Source organism: Gobio gobio (genome assembly GCF_949357685.1).
Source record: "Gobio gobio genome assembly, chromosome: 22".
NCBI lineage: Eukaryota > Metazoa > Chordata > Actinopteri > Cypriniformes > Gobionidae > Gobio > Gobio gobio.
In genome coordinates, this window is record NC_137118.1 from 46577553 (window position 1) to 46600553 (window position 23001).

Genomic DNA, 23001 nt, shown 5'->3' on the forward strand with positions numbered 1-23001 from the left:
AATGATTATTACTGTACGTTAATATTTCTTTAAATCGATGTTTGATTGGCACGTCCAATGATTGGTGATTTTCTCCCGCCAGGTTCTCTCCCACACCCGTGATCCGCCCGCTCTCAATTCTATTTTCAATTGTACATTATTTATCTTCTATTGTCTTTTTATTGGTTTTGGTATTTAACATAATATGAAAATAAAATTTAAATAAAACGACAACATAAGATACCATTAGTAGCAGATGATAGAATAATTGAAGTCATAATAATAAAGATATGTGAATAAATAATAACTGTAGAAATTACATTGGGGAAAAAAACATAGAGAGGAGTACAGTTCCAGCTATGGTCAAAAGCATGGTCATACACTCTAAAAAAAAGGTTCTATATGGCACCAAAAATGGTTCTTCGACGTAATCATAGAGCAGTGCTTCTCAAAGTTTTTATACCAAGTACCACTTCAGAAAATAGCTGGCTCTCCAAGTACCACCATAATGACCAACATTAAAATACAGTAGCGTAGTAGGCCTAACTATTCAGCTACAGCTCGGCACAGATCAGAAACCAGGCAGTTTATTCCTAATAAGAATATTTATTGTTGTCAGCCACTTTAACATTGTCAATACACAGATTGTACATTAACACTGCACTGTGGTTACATACAGGTAAATAAAATAACTAAATAATGATTAAATTAAAATGTGTTGTAAAGTTAGATTAAAACTGTAAAAAAAAAACTTTACTCAAATAAAGATTAAATTAATTTATTATTAATTTATTTAGTGATTCCTCTGCGTACCACTAGAGGCAGCCTGAGTACTCGTACCACACTTTGAGAACCACTGTCATAGAGGAACCACTTTTGGTGCTATATAGCACCATATCTTAACATGGTCTGTATATGGTAGCGGTGCTATATAGCACCTTAGGGCGTTTTCACACCCATCTTGTTTGGTTCGGATTTTCGGACTTTTCAGTTTGGTCCGAATCAAAATTACAGGTGTGAAACCACGGGCCGGACCAAACAGACGAAATTTGGTCCGACGAAAAGAGGTCGTCTCAGTCCGGATCAAACTGAACAAAGGTTCGGTTTGTTTCTAGTGTGAAAGCATTTTCTGTATGATTCGGACTTTCAGAGCATTTGCAGGAAGTTCCTGTTTATGTTTAAATATTATAATGTTATTTTTAAATTCAATCTAGGCTACATTGATTATGAAAAGTGAAAATATGCACAATATGTCAGAAGACAGAAAGTCAGAAATAATTTTGAACAAAATTTTTTAGGATTTTGCTTAGAAAGCATTTCTTTAATGTGAATTTCGTTTTGTATAAATTGTATCTTAATTTTAATCAACGTTTAATCAGATAATTGCCTGGATTTAATAAATAAGAAGCAAATAATCTAAAGCAGACAATAATCTCGGGAGCGATCACATGCTTTACACATGAACTGGAGCGTCTCAAATAAACCCAAACTCAGCAGCTACTAGTCTCACAAACATGAGAAATATGTGAATATAAAGCTTGAAATGTCCACTTTTAAACGTAACGAATAAAAAAATAGTCCAGCAATGCTTCACTGTTCAATAGTGGCAGCGATATGCGTCCGTTCATTCACTCTTGCCAAAGACGCTGACGTCAGACGCACGTCCGTTTACAAACCAATCAGAGTCCAGATGATGATGAAGACGAGTGGACACAAGTGTGTCATGTTCAGTTCTTTAGTCCGCTCGCATAACTGCAATGTGAAACCAAACCAAAACTAACCGAATGTATAAAATGATCAAAACATGAACTTCGGTTCGGACCTTGGTGCGGACTTTCAGGTGTGAAAACGCCCTTAGTCAAAGAACCTCTGAAGAACCTCTGAAGAACCTCTGAAGAACCTCTGAAGAACCTCTGAAGCACCAAAATTGGTGCTATATTGCACTTAAAAAGGTTCCCGTATGATTACGAGCCAAGAACCATTTTTGGTGCCATAACCTCTTTTTAGACTGTACGCTACATTATTTCTCAACTGTGTTCATTTAATATATTTTCTGTTTACAAAGTAGGACAAAAGTGTCAAAAAGAAAACCAAATCTCGTTAATTCATTAATTAAATAATGAAATGAATACAGATACGATGACTGCTGACAGTCTCAACACTGAACATTTCCCTCAAAAATGTCTGACCTCTCTCCCTCCGGCACATTCACACTTTTACATTAAAAAGACAGTTTTTCTGCAGTCACTCTTGTTGCAGACCCTCCGTAACTAAAAAGGGAATTAAATTGAGTTCTGTGGATTTTCTCTGGTCTCTGTCTCTACTCGGACTCAAATGAGCTGGTCTCGACTACAACACTGACACATCGCAGAGCAGCGCAAGATGAGCATCTAAAAGTGTATAAATGTGTGTTTGTGTTGTAAATGTGCGATGGTTTGTGTAGATCAGACTCTATTCCTCTGGGATTGGTCAGAGCCTCTGAAGCTCTTCCTCTGAAACTGCAGTGATTTGGACCTTCAGCCGTTGGTTCCCATTGAAGTCCATTATGAGGAGAAAAATCCTGGAATGTTTTCCTCAAAAAACTAAAAAAAATTCCACTGAAGAAAGAAACACATGAACATCTGGATGAGATGAGGTGAGGAAATCATCAGGATATTTTCATTTTAAAGTGAACTTATCCTTTAATCTTTTTCCATCAATATCCAACAGCAAATAAACACTCTCAATATTTAAACTACTACAAATCCATATATTTAAATCCTTCAAAATGAAGGTTCTTTATTGGTATCCATGGTTCTATGAATAACCTTTAACCACATCCACACAAGGTTCTTCATAGTGGAAAGAGTGTTAGTGTTTTTCACACTAAGAAAAAAAATTGTTTTAAGAACTGTTCACTGAAATGTCATTTGAGAAACCAAAAATGGTTCTTCTATGAAAATATGAACAATAGAGCGCTGCAGTGACTATGTATTTTTGTTGTTAGCATAGCTTTGATATGACTTTTATGATGGATGGAAGCACTTTTATGATGGATGGATGCACTTTTAGGATGGATGGATGCACTTTTATGATGGATGGATGCACTTTTATGATGGATGGATGCATTTTATGATGGATGGATGCACTTTTATGATGGATGGATGCACTTTTATGATGGATGGATGCATTTTATGATGGATGGATGCACTTTTATGATGGATAGATGCACTTTTATGATGGACGGATGCACTTTTATGATGGATGGATGCACTTTTATGATGGATGGATGCACTTTTATGATGGACGGATGCACTTTTATGATGGATGGATGCACTTTTATGATGGATGGATGCACTTTTATGATGGACGGATGCACTTTTATGATGGATAGATGCCCTTTTATGATGGATAGATGCACTTTTATGATGGATGCATGCACTTTTATGATGGACGGATGCACTTTTATGATGGATAGATGCACTTTTATGATGGATGGATGCACTTTTATGATGGATAGATGCACTTTTATGATGGACGGATGCACTTTTATGATGGATGGATGCACTTTTATGATGGATAGATGCACTTTTATGATGGATAGATGCACTTTTATGATGGACGGATGCACTTTTATGATGGATAGATGCACTTTTATGATGGACGGATGCACTTTTATGATGGACGGATGCACTTTTATGATGGATAGATGCACTTTTATGATGGACGGATGCACTTTTATGATGGATAGATGCACTTTTATGATGGATAGATGCAATTTTATGATTGATAGATGCAATTTTATGATTGATAGATGCACTTTAATGATGAACGGATGCACTTTTATGATGGATAGATGCACTTTTATGATGGACGGATGCACTTTTATGATGGATAGATGCACTTTTATGATGGATAGATGCAATTTTATGATTGATAGATGCACTTTAATGATGAACGGATGCACTTTTATGATGGATAGATGCACTTTTATGATGAACAAAGCATGTGAGGATCAAAAACTTTTGTTGGACACAAGAGCTTATTTTCTGCAATAATCTAAAACCCATTCGAAAAATCCAATTGGGTTTTTGATTTCAAAGCTATCAAGCCTAAATACAATCGGCACGAAAATCTAAACATAGGCTATAAACGAACTGCACCACAGTCACATGACATCACAACTCTTTCAGTCTTTATCCCAAAAAACATTCGAGTTCAGGACGATGGAACCGGAAGTGCTCAAATGTGAACTTATTTCTGGGGTTTGGCCTACAAAACATGCACCATCGCTCCACTGGACTCGACTGCATTCTCACGTTTGACTTAAAAACATAGATTTTTGTGAGTTTAGCTCTAAACGCTGATGGCGGATTTCATGTAGATCATCTAATCTCTCATATTCTGAATCATGTGTAGTCTATTAAAGGGAGTCAATCCATGCAGAAGATCTGAGGCTTTCTGAGCATTCCAGGGTAAAAAGACGTCCTTTTATAGAAGTGCTGTCCGAAGATGAGGGTTCACGTGTAGGGCGATAACACCTCTGCAGGAGCGGATGGGAAATCTGCTGGAGGATAGACATAACCCTGCTTCAGATTCTTCCGCTTGGACAACAACACCTCTCGGTCACTTCCTGCCATGTGAACCACTGCAGGGGTCACAGCTTTATTCAGCCGGATCGCCGCTTGCTGCTTGTCTTGTTGATTAAATTGATTTTCTTCCTCAGTATTTTTGTCTTGTTTTCCAGTACAAATATCCAAACATTCTTAAATCAAGAGACATTTACTCGAGGATCAGAATGACTCGGGCCAGATTTACTGAGCAGGGCAGATTAGCGTGAGAGTGCAATCCCATAAAAACACCAATGGGAGTGTAAAGTTCAGCTCGTGGTTTACTGATGATGCGCAAATTAGCATCTGGTTTAAGATATGCTTTTTTGGGTGGTAAATAATGATGCAAATACCAGTAAACTGACTAGAGCAAACCTTGCATGATTGATTATTTACTCTCCTCCCAAAAAGGTTTCATCTGAAAGGGAAACTCCTCCAACTGTAAGCAAAAAATAACCTTTTTCAGTGCTAGTCTTTAGTAAATCAAAAGAGGGTTTGTGCTGATGCAAGCTGTTAGTAAATTTTGCTCTTGATATATTAAAGGCACAATATGTAAGATTTTTGAATTAAAATATCTTTATATTTAAAATATCATATATTTGTTGGGTTATTTTTGAAGTCCATAAAAGTGCATCTATCCTTCATAAAAGTGCATCTATCTATCTATCTATCTATCTATCTATCTATCTATCTATCTATCTATCTATCTATCTATCTATCTATCTATCTATCTATCTATCTATCTATCTATCTATCTATCTATCTATCTATCTATCTATCTATCTATCATCAATCTATCTATCTATCTATCTATCTATCTATCTATCTATCTATCTATCTATCTATCTATCTATCTATCTATCTATCTATCTATCTATCTATCTATCTATCTATCTATCTATCTATCTATCTATCTATCTATCTATCTATCTATCTATCTATCTATCTATCTATCTATCTATCTATCTATCTATCTATCTATCTATCTATCTATCTATCATAAAAGTGCATCTATCTATCTATCTATCTATCTATCTATCTATCTATCTATCTATCTATCTATCTATCTATCTATCTATCTATCTATCTATCTATCTATCTATCTATCTATCTATCTATCTATCTATCTATCTATCTATCTATCTATCTATCTATCTATCTATCATTAAAGTGCATCCATCCACCATAAAAGTGCATCCGTCCATCATAAAAGTGCATCTATCCATCATAAAAGTGCATCCATCCATCATAAAAGTGTATCTATCCATCATAAAAGTGCATCCATCCATCATAAAAGTGCATCTATCCATCATAAAAGTGCATCTATCCATCATAGAAGTGCATCCATCCATCATAAAAGCGCATCTATCCATCATAAAAGTGCATCCATTCATCATAAAAGTGCATCTATCCATCATAAAAGTGCATCCATCCATCATAAAAGTGCATCCATCCATCAAAAAAGTGCATCTATTCGTCATAAAAGTGCATCCATCCATCATAAAAGTGCATCCATCCATCAAAAAAGTGCATCTATTCGTCATAAAAGTGCATCCATCCATCATAAAAGTGCATCTGTCCATCATAAATTGCATCTATCGATCATAAAAGTGCATCCATCCATCATAAAAGCGCATCCATCCACCATAAAAGTGCATCTATCCATCATAAAAGTGCATCCATCCATCATAAATGGCATCTATCTATCATAAAAGTGCATCCATCCATCAAAAAAGTGCATCCATCCATCATAAAATTGCATCCATCCATCATAAAAGTGCATCCATCCATCAAAAAAGTGCATCCATCCATCATAAATGGCATCTATCCATCATAAAAGTGCATCCATCCATCAAAAAAGTGCATCCATCCATCATAAAATTGCATCCATCCATCATAAAAGTGCATCCATCCATCAAAAAAGTGCATCTATCCGTCATAAAAGTGCATCCATTCGTCATAAAAGTGCATCTATCCATCATAAAAGTGCATCTATCCATCATAAAAGTGCATCCATCCATCATAAAAGTGCATCTATCCGTCATAAAAGTGCATCCATTCGTCATAAAAGTGCATCTATCCATCATAAAAGTGCATCCATCCATCATAAAAGTGCATCCATCCATCATAAAAGTGCATCCATCCATGTCTTTTGCTTTAAGAATGTCCATTTGTAATTGAAAACGAAGCAAAACTGACATCACAAATTCTGACATCAGTAGCATGAATTTCTATGCCATAGTAATGTGCTACTTCTGTAAATGAAGATGTGTTTTGGTTGTTTTTATGTTGCAGATACAGCCACGTTCTCTCTCCGTATTCAAAGGCAGTTCCTGCAGTAATCGCCAAAGCATCAGCCATATACAATCCCTTCATCTACGCCATCATACACTCCAAATACAGGTTCGTTCAAGTGTAAACGCCTTAGCAAACCACACAATATTGTGCCAAAACATATAACGCAGTGTGTGATTCTGACTCTGATTTACAGAGACACGCTGGCTGAGAAAGTGCCGTGTCTGCATTTCCTGGCCCAGTCGTCACGTAAAGACGGCATCTCGGTGTCGAACAGCGAATCGTCCTTCAGAGAGCCCATGCTCAGCCGACAGTCCTCGGGGTCAAAGGCCAAGTTCCAGCGAATCTCCTCTATGTCCACCGCAGACACGGTTAGCATTTTACTAGGAGACTGAACATTGGAAATGCTTTATCTTCTAGTTCAAGATGTGTCCACATTGCCCTCATGCAATATTATGAATGCACACTTAGTAGTTATAATGCTAAAATCTGCATATGCTATTTATTTATCTACTCAATCTAGACATTTGAAGAAATTCCTAATCCAAATCTAATGAATGCATGAAACTCTCATGTACAAACTCAAGTAGTAGAAATGGCAGGACTTTAATGCAAAACGTGTCAATGTATATTTTGCATGTGCTCTAGGTCTGGAGTGATGTAGAATTAGATCCTGTGGAGCAAAAGCGGCAGATCCTCAGAAGCTCACAGTCGGCTAATCTGCTGAGAGATGAAGGAAGGAAGACGCAAACGAGACATGGCAAGACTAAGAACAAGAACAGAGGAGAGGAAGAGCGCAGTGAAGAGAAGGTAATGTACGTGCATCACAGCAGCGACTACGGTAAACAGCCATTAGTGGCATCCCAAATGATATACACTTGTGCACTTATACACTATACACTGGTGCACTTATACACTATACACTGGTGCACTTATACACTATACACTGGTGCACTTATACACTATACACTGGTGCACTTATACACTATACACTGGTGCACTTATACACTATACACTGGTGCACTTATACACTATACACTGGTGCACTTATACACTTTACACTGGTGCACTTATACACTATACACTGGTGCACTTATACACTATACACTTGTGCACTTATACACTATACACTTGTGCACTTATACACTATACACTTTTGCACTTATACACTATACACTGGTGCACTTATACACTATACACTGGTGCACTTATACACTATACACTTATACACTATACACTTGTGCACTTATACACTATACACTTGTGCACTTATACACTATACACTTGTGCACTTATACACTATACACTTGTGCACTTATACACTATACACTTGTGCACTTATACACTATACACTTGTGCACTTATACACTATACACTTGTGCACTTATACACTTTTGCACTTATACACTATACACTGGTGCAATTATACACTATACACTGGTGCACTTATACACTATACACTGGTGCACTTATACACTTGTGCACTTATACACTATACACTGGTGCACTTATACACTATACACTGGTGCACTTATACACTTGTGCACTTATACACTATACACTGGTGCACTTATACACTATACACTTGCGCACTTATACACTATACACTTGTGCACTCATACACTATACACTTGTGCACATATACACCATACACTTGTGCACTTATACACTATACACTGGTGCACTTATACACTATACACTTGTGCGCTTATACACTATACACTTGTGCACTTATACACTATACACTTGTGCACTTATACACTATACACTGGTGCACTTATACACGATACACTTGTGCACTTATACACTATACACTTGTGCACTTATACACTATACACTTGTGCACTTATACACTATACACTTGTGCACTTATACACTATACACTTGTGCACTTGTGCACTTATACACTATACACTGGTGCACTTATACACTATAAACTGGTGCACTTATACACTATACACTTGTACACTTATACACTATACACTGGTGCACTTATACACGATACACTTGTGCACTTATGCACTTATACACTATACACTATACACTTGTGCACTTATACACTATACACATGTGCACTTATACACTATACACTGGTGCACTTATACACTATACACTGGTGCACTTATACACTATACACTTGTACACTTATACACTATACACTTGTGCACTTATACACTATACACTTGTGCACTTATACACTATACACTTGTGCACTTATACACTATACACTTGTGCACATATACACTATACACTGGTGCACTTATAAACTATACACTTGTGCACTTATACACTATACACTTATGCACGTATACACTATGAACTTGTGCACGTATACATTATGAACTTGTGCACTTATACACTATGAACTTGTGCACTTATACACTATACACTTATGCACTTATACACTATGAACTTGTGCACTTATACACTTGTGCACTTATACACTATGAAATTGTGCACTTATACACTTATACACTGTACACTGGTGCACTTATACACTATACACTATGCACTTGTGCACTTATACCTGTACACTTGTGCATGTATACACTATGAACTTGTGCACTTATACACTTATACACTAAGAACTTGTGAACTTATACACTGGTGCACTTATACACTATACACTGGTTCACTTATACACTATACACTTGTGCACTTATACACAATACACTTGTGCACTTATACACTATACACTTGTGCACTTATACACAATACACTTGTGCACTTATACACTATACACTGGTGCACTTATACACTTGTGCACTTATACACTATACACTTGTGCACTTATACACTATACACTTGTGCACTTATACACTATACACTGGTGCACTTATACACTATACACTTGTGCACTTATACACTATGAACTTGTGCACTTATACACTATGAACTTGTGCACTTATACACTATGAACTTGTGCACTTATACACTGGTGCACTTAGACACAAGTGCACGTTTACACTATGAACTTGTGCACTTATACACTATACACTTGTGCACTTATACACTATACACTTGTGCACTTATACACTATGAACTTGTGCACTTATACACTATGAACTTGTGCACTTATACACTATGAACTTGTGCACTTATACACTATGAACTTGTGCACTTATACACTATACACTTGTGCACTTATACACTATACAATTGTGCACTTATACACTATGAACTTGTGGACTTATACACTATACACTTGTGCACTTATACACTATGAACTTGTGCACTTATACACTATACACTTATGCACGTATACACTATGAACTTGTGCACGTATACACTATGAACTTGCGCACTTATACACTATGAACTTGTGCACTTATACACTATACACTTGTGCACTTATACACTTGTGTACTTATACACTATGAAAATGTGCACTTATACACATGTGCACTTATACACTATACACTGGTGCACTTATACACTATACACTGGTGCACTTATACACTATACACTTGTACACTTATACACTATACACTTGTGCACTTATACACTATACACTTGTGCACTTATACACTATACACTTGTGCACTTATACACTATACACTTGTGCACATATACACTATACACTGGTGCACTTATAAACTATACACTTGTGCACTTATACACTATACACTTATGCACGTATACACTATGAACTTGTGCACGTATACATTATGAACTTGTGCACTTATACACTATGAACTTGTGCACTTATACACTATACACTTATGCACTTATACACTATGAACTTGTGCACTTATACACTTGTGCACTTATACACTATGAAATTGTGCACTTATACACTTATACACTGTACACTGGTGCACTTATACACTATACACTATGCACTTGTGCACTTATACCTGTACACTTGTGCATGTATACACTATGAACTTGTGCACTTATACACTTATACACTAAGAACTTGTGAACTTATACACTGGTGCACTTATACACTATACACTGGTTCACTTATACACTATACACTGGTGCACTTATACACAATACACTTGTGCACTTATACACTATACACTTGTGCACTTATACACAATACACTTGTGCACTTATACACTATACACTGGTGCACTTATACACTTGTGCACTTATACACTATACACTTGTGCACTTATACACTATACACTTGTGCACTTATACACTATACACTGGTGCACTTATACACTATACACTTGTGCACTTATACACTATGAACTTGTGCACTTATACACTATGAACTTGTGCACTTATACACTATGAACTTGTGCACTTATACACTATGAACTTGTGCACTTATACACTGGTGCACTTAGACACAAGTGCACGTTTACTCTATGAACTTGTGCACTTATACACTATACACTTGTGCACTTATACACTATACACTTGTGCACTTATACACTATGAACTTGTGCACTTATACACTATACACTTGTGCACTTATACACTATACAATTGTGCACTTATACACTATGAACTTGTGGACTTATACACTATACACTTGTGCACTTATACACTATGAACTTGTGCACTTATACACTATACACTTATGCACGTATACACTATGAACTTGTGCACGTATACACTATGAACTTGCGCACTTATACACTATGAACTTGTGCACTTATACACTATACACTTGTGCACTTATACACTTGTGTACTTATACACTATGAAAATGTGCACTTATACACATGTGCACTTATACACTATACACTGGTGCACTTATACACTATACACTGGTGCACTTATACACTATACACTTGTACACTTATACACTATACACTTGTGCACTTATACACTATACACTTGTGCACTTATACACTATACACTTGTGCACTTATACACTATACACTTGTGCACATATACACTATACACTGGTGCACTTATAAACTATACACTTGTGCACTTATACACTATACACTTATGCACGTATACACTATGAACTTGTGCACGTATACATTATGAACTTGTGCACTTATACACTATGAACTTGTGCACTTATACACTATACACTTATGCACTTATACACTATGAACTTGTGCACTTATACACTTGTGCACTTATACACTATGAAATTGTGCACTTATACACTTATACACTGTACACTGGTGCACTTATACACTATACACTATGCACTTGTGCACTTATACCTGTACACTTGTGCATGTATACACTATGAACTTGTGCACTTATACACTTATACACTAAGAACTTGTGAACTTATACACTGGTGCACTTATACACTATACACTGGTTCACTTATACACTATACACTGGTGCACTTATACACAATACACTTGTGCACTTATACACTATACACTTGTGCACTTATACACAATACACTTGTGCACTTATACACTATACACTGGTGCACTTATACACTTGTGCACTTATACACTATACACTTGTGCACTTATACACTATACACTTGTGCACTTATACACTATACACTGGTGCACTTATACACTATACACTTGTGCACTTATACACTATGAACTTGTGCACTTATACACTATGAACTTGTGCACTTATACACTATGAACTTGTGCACTTATACACTATGAACTTGTGCACTTATACACTGGTGCACTTAGACACAAGTGCACGTTTACTCTATGAACTTGTGCACTTATACACTATACACTTGTGCACTTATACACTATACACTTGTGCACTTATACACTATGAACTTGTGCACTTATACACTATGAACTTGTGCACTTATACACTATGAACTTGTGCACTTATACACTATGAACTTGTGCACTTATACACTATACACTTGTGCACTTATACACTATACACTTGTGCACTTATACACTATGAACTTGTGGACTTATACACTATACACTTGTGCACTTATACACTATGAACTTGTGCACTTATACACTATACACTTATGCACGTATACACTATGAACTTGTGCACGTATACACTATGAACTTGCGCACTTATACACTATGAACTTGTGCACTTATACACTATACACTTGTGCACTTATACACTTGTGTACTTATACACTATGAAAATGTGCACTTATACACTTGTGCACTTATACACTGTACACTGGTGCATTTATACACTATACATTGGTGCACTTATACACTATACACTTGTGCACTTATACACTATACACTTGTGCACTTATACACTTGTGCATGTATACACTATGAACTTGTGCACTTATACACTATACACTTGTGCACTTATACACTTGTGCATGTATAAACTATGAACTTGTGCACTTATACACTATTCACTTGTGCACTTATACACTATACACTTTTGCACTTATACACTATGAACTTGTGCACTTATACACTATGAACTTGTGCACTTATACACTGGTGCACTTAGACACAAGTGCACTTATACACTATACACTTATGCACGTATACACTATGAACTTGTGCACGTATACACTATGAACTTGTGCACTTTTACACTATGAACTTGTGCACTTATACACTATACACTTGTGCACTTATACACTGGTGCACTTAGACACAAGTGCACTTATACACTATACACTTATGCACGTATACACTATGAACTTGTGCACGTATACACTATGAACTTGTGCACTTTTACACTATGAACTTGTGCACTTATACACTATACACTTGTGCACTTATACACTATGAACTTGTGCACTTATACACTATACACTTATGCACGTATACACTGTGAACTTGTGCACGTATACACTATGAACTTGCGCACTTATACACTATGAACTTGTGCACTTATACACTATACACTTGTGCACTTATACACTATGAACTTGTGCACTTATACACTTGTGGACTTATACACTATGAAAATGTGCACTTATACACTTGTGCACTTATACACTGTACACTGGTGCATTTATACACTATACACTGGTGCACTTATACACTATACACTTGTGCACTTATACACTATACACTTGTACACTGGTGCATTTATACACTATACACTGGTGCACTTATACACTATACACTTGTGCACTTATACACTATACACTTGTGCACTTATACACTTGTGCATGTATACACTATGAACTTGTGCACTTATACACTATACACTTGTGCACTTATACACTTGTGCATGTATACACTATGAACTTGTGCACTTATGCACTATACACTTGTGCACTTAAACACTTGTGCATGTATACACTATGAACTTGTGCACTTATACACTATACACTTGTGCACTTATACACAATGAACTTGTGCACTTATACACTGGTGCACTTATACACTATACACTGGTGCACTTATACACTTGTGCAGTTATACACTATGAACTTGTGCACTTATACACTGGTGCACTTATACACTAGTGCACTTATACACTATACACTTATGCACGTATACACTATGAACTTGTACACGTATACACTATGAACTTGTGCACTTATACACTATGAACTTGTGCACTTATACACTGGTGCACTTATACACTTGTGCACTTATACATACACTGGTGCACTTATACACTAGTGCACTTATACACTATACACTTATGCACGTATACACTATGAACTTGTACATGTATACACTATGAACTTGTGCACTTATACACTATGAACTTGTGCACTTATACACTATACACTTGTTCACTTATACACTATGAACTTGAGCACTTATACACTTGTGCACTTATACACTATGAACTTGTGCACTTATACACTTGTGCACTTATACACTATGAAATTGTGCACTTATACACTATACACTGGTGCACTTATACACTTGTGCATGTATACACTATGAACTTGTGCACTTATACACTTGTGCACTTATACACTATGAACTTGTGCACTTATACACTATACACTTGTGCACTTATAAACTATGAACTTGTGCACTTATAGACTATACACTGGTGCACTTATACACTATACACTTGTGCACTTATACACTTGTGCATGTATACACTATGAACTTGTGCACTTATACACTATACACTTGTGCACTTATACACTTGTGCATGTATACACTATGAACTTGTGCACTTATACACTATGAACTTGTGCACATATACACTGGTGCACATATACACTGGTGCACTAATATACTATACACTTGTGCACTTATACACTATGAACTTGTGCACTTATACACTAGTGCACTTATACACTATACACTTGTGCATGTATACACTATGAACTTGTGCACTTATACACTATGAACTTGTGCACATATACACTGGTGCACTAATATACTATACACTTGTGCACTTATACACTATGAACTTGTGCACTTATACACTAGTGCACTTATACACTATACACTTGTGCACGTATACACTATGAACTTGTGCACTTATACACTATACACTTGTGCACTTATATACTATACACTTGTGCACTTATATACTATGAACTTGTGCACTTATACACTATGAACTGGTGCACTTATATACTATGAACTTGTGCACTTATACACTTGTGCACTTATATACTATGAACTTGTGCACTTATACACTTGTGCACTTATATACTATGAACTTGTGCACTTATATACTATACACTTGTGCACTTATATACTATGAACTTGTGCACTTATACACTTGTGCACTTATATACTATGAACTTATACACTATGCACTTGTGCACTTAAAATCAAATAAAAACTCTTCTAAGTCAAAACAACAAAGGCATGTAAGTAATCCAGGCAGAATAGCGTTATTATTACATGACATCAGCGTGACATTATTTCTATAACCATTTTCCTCCGCAAGTAACAAGTCGTTTTATGCCTCAGTCGCTACACTGTAAAAAATTACATTTACGTTATATATACGTTAGTACAAGAAAACACTAGTTCAGTATTTGTACTTCAAAATGTCATGTTTAACTCAGTGTTTCTTGCTGTTTCTTTGCAATGAATTGTGCAATTGTGCAAAAAGGGTCAAAAGCTAGTGTAGCTTTAAATGTAAAACGCTAAAAGCATCAAATGCATAAATGTGCATGTTTTGTCCATCACAGCCTGCGGTCACAGAGAGCGGCTCTTTGGACCTGGCGTCCGAGTCCATCAACATGGCCACCGTGCCGCTTCTCATGGCCAAAAGCACTCCAGGAGGAGAACAAGAGGAAGAAGAGGAGTGCAAAGAGGAACAGGAGGACAGCAGTTCTGTGAGCAACGGTCTGGCTTTTTACGAGGAGCCACAAATCACGACCGGCCCCACATCAGAGGAGCAGCAAACGACGCCGAGCAGAGAAGACAAATTAATACTGGACCTCAAAAGCCTGAACTGCTCCAGTGAGCTTCTGGAGTCCGTGGAAAAATTCCTCTCCTGAGGCCGAACCAGATGAAGCTCTTCTTTAAGTTTGTGTTTCACTGAAGACGAGGCAGAACACTTGAGAACCACAGTCTTCCGCTGAGACCTTCACATCAGCCTCTTTGTTGGCAAAGCAATCGGGCCACATTAGTTTGCGTGCAGATAATCAGCTGCTTCAACTTCACACCACTCACAGCATGGACTGTAGAAGTAGATGAGAGGGACACAACCGCTGTCTTTGCTATTTTTATTACCAAACCTACTTTCCCTTTAGCAAAGAGCATTCTTACGAAAGACACTAAAGCAATGTTTCAGGTTCAATACAAGTTGAGCTCTATTGATTACTATGGAAAATCAATGTGACCAGGGCTTGACATTAAAGGGTTAGTTCACCCAAAAATGAAAATTCTGTCATTAATTACTTCCCCTCATGTCGTTGGACACCCGTCAGACCTCCGTTCATCTTCAGACACAAATGAAGATATTTTAGTGTAAATCTGATGCTCTGAAAGGCCTCCATTGGCTCAATGCACTTTACACTCTCAAGACCCTTAAAAGACACTAAAGACGTCGTTACAAAGTCCATCTCACTACAGTGGTTCTACAATAACTTTATGAATCGGCGACAATAGTTTTTGTGCGCAAAAAAACCCTAAATAACGACTTATATAGTGATGACGATTTCAAAACACGGCCTAATGAAGCTTTGAAGCGTTATGAATCAGTGAGTCGAATCATGATTCGGATCGCGTGTCAAACCGCCAAACTGCTGAAATTTGGCGATTCAAACTGCTGAATCGACTCACTGATTCATAACGCTCTGAACCGCTGAATCGACTCACTGATTCATAACGCTCTGAACCGCTGAATCGACTCACTGATTCATAACGCTCTGAACCGCTGAATCGACTCACTGATTCATAACGCTCTGAACCGCTGAATCGACTCACTGATTCATAACGCTCTGAACCGCTGAATCGGCTCATTGATTCATAACGCTCTGAACCGCTGAATCGACTCACTGATTCATAACGCTCTGAACTGATGAATCGACTCACGATTCATTTTTGCGCACAAAAACTATTCTCGCCGATTCATAAAGTTATTGTAGAGCCACTGTAGTGAGATGGACTTTGTAACGACATCTTTAGTGCCTTTTAAGGGTCTTGAGAGTGAACCGTGCATTGAGCCAATGGAGGCCTTTCAGAGCATCAGATTTACACTAAAATATCTTCATTTGTGTCTGAAGATGAACGGAGGTCTGACGGGTGTCCAACGACATGAGGGGAAGTCATTAATGACAGAATTTTCATTTTTGGGTGAACTAACCCTTTAATATTTTTGCTTACCAGCCACTGTGGCTAGTGCTTTTCCCAAGTAGCCACTCAGTATTTTCACTGGCCACGTTGACATCGGTAACATGAGGAAATACAGATACAGTGGCATGGAAAAGTGTGTGAACCGCTTGCAGAATCTGTGAAAATGGGAATAATTTTAACTAAATAAGAGAGATCATACAAAATGCATGTTATTTTTTATTTAGTACTGTCCTGAATAAGATATTTTATTTAAAAAATGTTTACATATAGTCCACAAGACAAAAAAAAACAGCTGAATTTATTAAAATAACCCTGATAAAAAGTTTCTGAGCCATTGATTCTCAGTGCGGGGGTGAAAACTTTTGAACAGGGTGAAGATGTCCACATTTTTCTTATTTTGTTTGAAAATATATTTTTTTTCATTTAGTACTGCCCTTCAGAAGCAACAGAAGATACTTGCATGTTTCCCGGAAGTAAATTAAGTACAATTTACCTTGATTTTCAAATTCAATAAGTTTTCACCCCCCGGCTCTTAATGTGTCGTGTTTCCTTCTGGAGCATCAGTGAATGTTTGAACCTTTTTTAGTAGTTGTGTTTGAGTCCCTCAATCGTCCTCAGTGGGAAAAGATGGATCTTAAAATCATACAGTCATTTCCGGAGAGGGTCAAATGTGCAAAAGATGCTGGAAAACTGAAGAATGTGCAGGAGCTGGAGGATTTTTCTGAAGAACATTGGTCAGTTTAGCAGCTCAGGACAAACAAGAGACTCAAGAACAACCATCACAAAACACACACACAGCCGTGGATCATCAGGGAACGACACACACACACACAGCCGTGGATCATCCAGGGAACGACACACACACACACACAGCCGTGGATCATCCAGGGAACGACACACACACACACACACACAGCCGTGGATCATCCAGGGAACGACACACACACACACACACACACAGCCGTGGATCATCCAGGGAACGACACACACACACACACACACACACAGCCGTGGATCATCCAGGGAACGACACACACACACACACACACAGCCGTGGATCATCCAGGGAACGACACACAGCACTGAGAATCAATGCTTCAGAAACTGATTATCAGGGTTATTTTAATAAATTCAGCTGTTTTTTTGTCTTGTGGACTATATGTAAACATTATTTATGTAAAATATCGTATTCAGGACAGCACTAAATAAAAAATAACATGCATTTTGTATGATCCCTCTGATTTAGTTCAAATTATTCCCATTTTCACAGATTCTGCAAGCGGTTCACACTTTTCCATGCTACTGTATTCTTCTTATTCTCTCATAATCTGGCAGCAGGTTTATTAGGCTGCTGTCACTTTAAGACCTGATGCACAGATCCATTACACTGTTACACATCCGTTTTCTTAAAACAGGACTGACTGGGTTTACGTGAATACTTGCCAAGACTGACATTTTGACAATATTTTGTGTGTATTTGACTGTTCAAGTGCAATAAGCAGCAAAAAAGAGCGGCTTTATGTGTCGCACTTTGGGTGTGAGCTCAAAATCTGCAGGAATGAGTAAAATAATGTGCAATATGTGCAATCCCACGCCGAAGTTCAAGCCCTGTAACGGCAACAATATTCATCCGGAGAGAGTGAGAGGAGGCGGGTTTGTGTGTCACTCGCTGTCGGAGAGATGAGAGAGAGAGAGAGAGAGAGAGAGAGAAAGAGAAGCTGATATCATGTGTCTATTCTGAGGGAAATGAGTCTTGGAAGCGTTTCAGATATTTCAGTATCGATATGTATTTAAAAGAGGCAATATTTTTGACAACACTTTTGACAGAAATTTATATATAATTTATTAGTTTCAACACGCAAAGGTGGCTAGTAGGAGTGACTGTGTTACACGGCACTGCTCAATTAATGTCAAGCCCTGATTGTGACAGTTATTGCAATGCACTTAAAGGGATAGTTCACCCAAAAATGAAAATTAGTCCATGATTTACTCAACCTGAAGTCATCCTCGGTGTGTGTGACATTCTTCTTTCAGACGAATACAAGCAAAGTTATATTTAAAAAAGTCTTGACTCTTCCCAGCTTTATAATGGCATTGACTTGATGGTTCGTTTTTGAAGTCCATAAAAGTGCATCTATCCGTCATAAAAGTACATCCATCCATCATAAAAGTACATCTATCCATCATAAAAGTGCATCTATCCATCATAAAAGTGCATCCATCCATTATAAAAGTGCATCTATCCATCATAAAAGTGCATCCATCCATTATAAAAGTGCATCTATCCATCATAAAAGTGCATCTATCCATCATAAAAGTGCATCTATCCATCATAAAAGTGCATCTATCCGTCATAAAAGTACATCCATCCATCATAAAAGTACATCCATCCATCATAAAAGTGCATCTGTCCATCATAAAAGTGCATCCATCCATTATAAAAGTGCATCTATCCATCATAAAAGTGCATCCATCCATTATAAAAGTGCATCTATCCATCATAAAAGTGCATCTATCCATCATAAAAGAGCATCTATCCATCATAAATGTGCATCTATCCATCATAAAAGTGCATCTATCCATCATAAAAGTGCATCTATCCATCATAAAAGTGCATCCATCCATCATAAAAGTGCATCCATCCATCATAAAAGTGCATCTAGCCCCTCTTCTCTTATATCAAAATCCTCCACCATTTCTCTTTGAAAATTCTCGTTTTAGCCTCTAATTCGACTCTAATCCTCTGCGCTTCTGCATTGGTCAATACACATGCGTCAAGGGTTACTCTTTCGCCATAAGTCGACTTGCTGACCGCCGGAAGCTAGTAATTTTAATATTTTAAAAGTAAATCAATTTTCATTTTTGGTGAACTATCCCTTTAAAATGCCAGTAAACCTGCCAGGTCAGTGTGCAAGAGTTTAAAAGCAGGCGTATGAAAACACAGAATCATTCAGTAAAAACCCTATTTATTATTTGAGCTGTGCTTTTTTACTCGTCATGCTTTACCAAAGTATATCCTGTGAGTAGGGCTGCACGATGTATCGTTTCAGCATCGATATCATGATGTGCGCGATAGTCACATGGCAGGATGTGTGATGTCAAGTATAGGGGTCGTGATCCATACGGGCCAGCAGAACGCATGTCATTCGCGGATTAATTGCAAAGTTTAACCATCATTGAGTGATGAATTTATATTAGGTCCATGCATTCGTCTTAAAGGGACAGCAGCCTAATGTACTCGTCACCAATGGTGATCCAACAACAAAACACAGAGAAAATGACTCTTGTAGCTTTAACAAAGATAAAATGTATTAATTAATTATATTAGTTATGTTTAATTTAACCCTTGTGCATCCTTATGGACATTTTTGTCTTTTTCAGTTGAGTTTTTTTTATAACTTTGCCTGTGGTAATGCTAACTGTATAAAATTTGCAGCAGGTGTGTATTTTTATTGGAATTGTAATATTTCACCCCCATTTCCTTTTTTTTAAAACTATTTTGCACTAGGTACACAAAATACTTCCTCTCAGCCCCTTTTGGACAAACATTGAAACCCATTAAAACAAATGTCATCCCATTACCATTTAAATATAAAACGATGCAATGTTTGTTAATAGGCTTTCATTCTTTTGGCAAGGCTTAAAAATGTTAATTTTTACTATTTTTCACCAGATGGTGCCATTTTTTTTAGGTTTGGCGTATAAAGCAAATACTCACTTTATTCCCGTTTTCTGCTTCTGCATATTATAAAGCCAATTTGATCAATTGCGCAGCTGTAACTGTGTGGGTGTGTTAGTGTGGATGTCAGAGTGTGGTGTGTATGCGTGTGCTTGTAATATTTGAGAGAGAAAAACTCAACCGCAAATAACAAACTCAAGCGCTGTGTGTACCAGTGGAGTTTGGCTGGCATCTAATGGGGAAAAAGAACAAAATCTGACTGAAAGCTCATTTTTTGAGATATCAACCTCAAATTTGGAACACAGATTTTTTTAGATTTATGGCTTTGATTTTCTAGCAGTTTTAGAGTTCAACATGTTTCATAAAAGATATTTATTTTTATAAAATATTATTCACAAATCATTTTCATAAACTTAAACCTCTATAACTTTTTTTATGACAGTTTTTCGACATGGATATTTTTGTCCTCTATGGACCAATGTGTAACCTTTTTTTAATTGATGCACAAGGGTTAATGAGTGAAGACTGTTGTTTTATATTGGATTATTCCATTTCTGCAATACTGTTAGATTTACCTGAAAAACATAAAGCACTGCTTCTGTCAATTGTATTGATCTATGCTTGTCATTTGTTTATTATGTTCTTTTCAGATTCACTCCATGACAAAATCAGCCCGTTTATTCTAGAATTCTTCTCCAATAGAGCGATTCATGTCATCTGGTGAAATTGTTTTTATATAGCAATATATATCGCATAAAAGCAAAATATCGCAATGTACGTTTTGTCCAATATCGTGCAGCCCCGCCTGTGAGTTTGTTTTGCTACATGTCAAGTCTCTTTCTGACATCTGTGCATGCATCATGCAAAAGTTCCCATGTTATTGACATGACACTGATGTTGTATAATACATTTACACTGATTTAAGTGATGCCATATGTAAGTCAGGTCATATTTATTTATATAGCACTTTATGCAACAGGTTGTTTCACAGCAGCTTCACAGAAAATAACGGCGTTGCGAAATTAATTTATTAGTCAAATTAAGTGAAATTACTGGTAACACTTTAGAATAATGATCCGTCATAAATAGGTAACTTTGCAGGAACTAATGAGTAGTACAACATAAACACTTCAGCTACTACTATTAACTAATATAGAAACAAGCTTAACTAATCAGTAAGTAATATCGAATTTAGGAGATAGTCCCTTATTGGGTAATCAATAATTACTCAATGAGATTAGCCTCATTAATAACTATTAACTGACAAATTATAAAGAACATTAAAGCTGCAAGCAGCAATGAAAACGATAAAAGAGTTACAACAACTTCCTGTTTCATGGCGTAAATCGCATACATTAGCACTTAGCCAAGTTTCGCTTGATTTAATGTGTTTCTAGCATGTTTGGGACTTGATGGCATAGTTTAATGTGTTTCTGGGAGTGAATTACAGTGTAAAGCATGCCATTTCCTGTTGCCAGCAGGTGGCGCTATGACTAACTAACATTGGGATGTAGATGTTTTAGGACTTTTATCAAACAAGTTTGGGGCAGATCGGACATTGTATGTCGAGTTACAACAACTTCCTGTTTCATGGCGAAACATCGAAATTTGTGAGGCCGCCACGGACACGCCCTTCAGGGAAAACTCAAGATCTTCACAGTTTAACATCGCAAAGGCCTTTAGATTAGACTGACCAAATATGATGTTGCTCTGAGTAAATCTCTAGGTGGAGTTGATTAAAGTAAAGTTTGATTAAAGTGGGAAAATTTGCAACAATTTTGCTAAGAAAATTCAAAATATCTCACTTCCTGTTGGTTTTCAGATTTTGTACCAGGAGACTTTTTTTGTAGTTATTGGGCTTTTACATGTGTCTACC

General features: G+C 36.9%; 1 protein-coding gene across 1 annotated transcript in view; it reads left to right on the forward strand.

Moving 5' to 3' along the window:
• Window positions 1-16146, forward strand: part of opn4xa (opsin 4xa) — a gene marked incomplete at both ends in the record, with an annotated part of 51727 nt that extends 35581 nt beyond the window's left edge. Inside the window, 4 exons of the mRNA XM_079804972.1 lie at window positions 6864-6971; window positions 7060-7234; window positions 7512-7673; window positions 15835-16146. Coding sequence (XP_079661098.1) covers window positions 6864-6971; window positions 7060-7234; window positions 7512-7673; window positions 15835-16146 — 757 coding nt within the window. The remainder of the gene's footprint in view (window positions 1-6863; window positions 6972-7059; window positions 7235-7511; window positions 7674-15834) is intronic.
• Between the last annotated feature and the right edge of the window lie 6855 nt (window positions 16147-23001).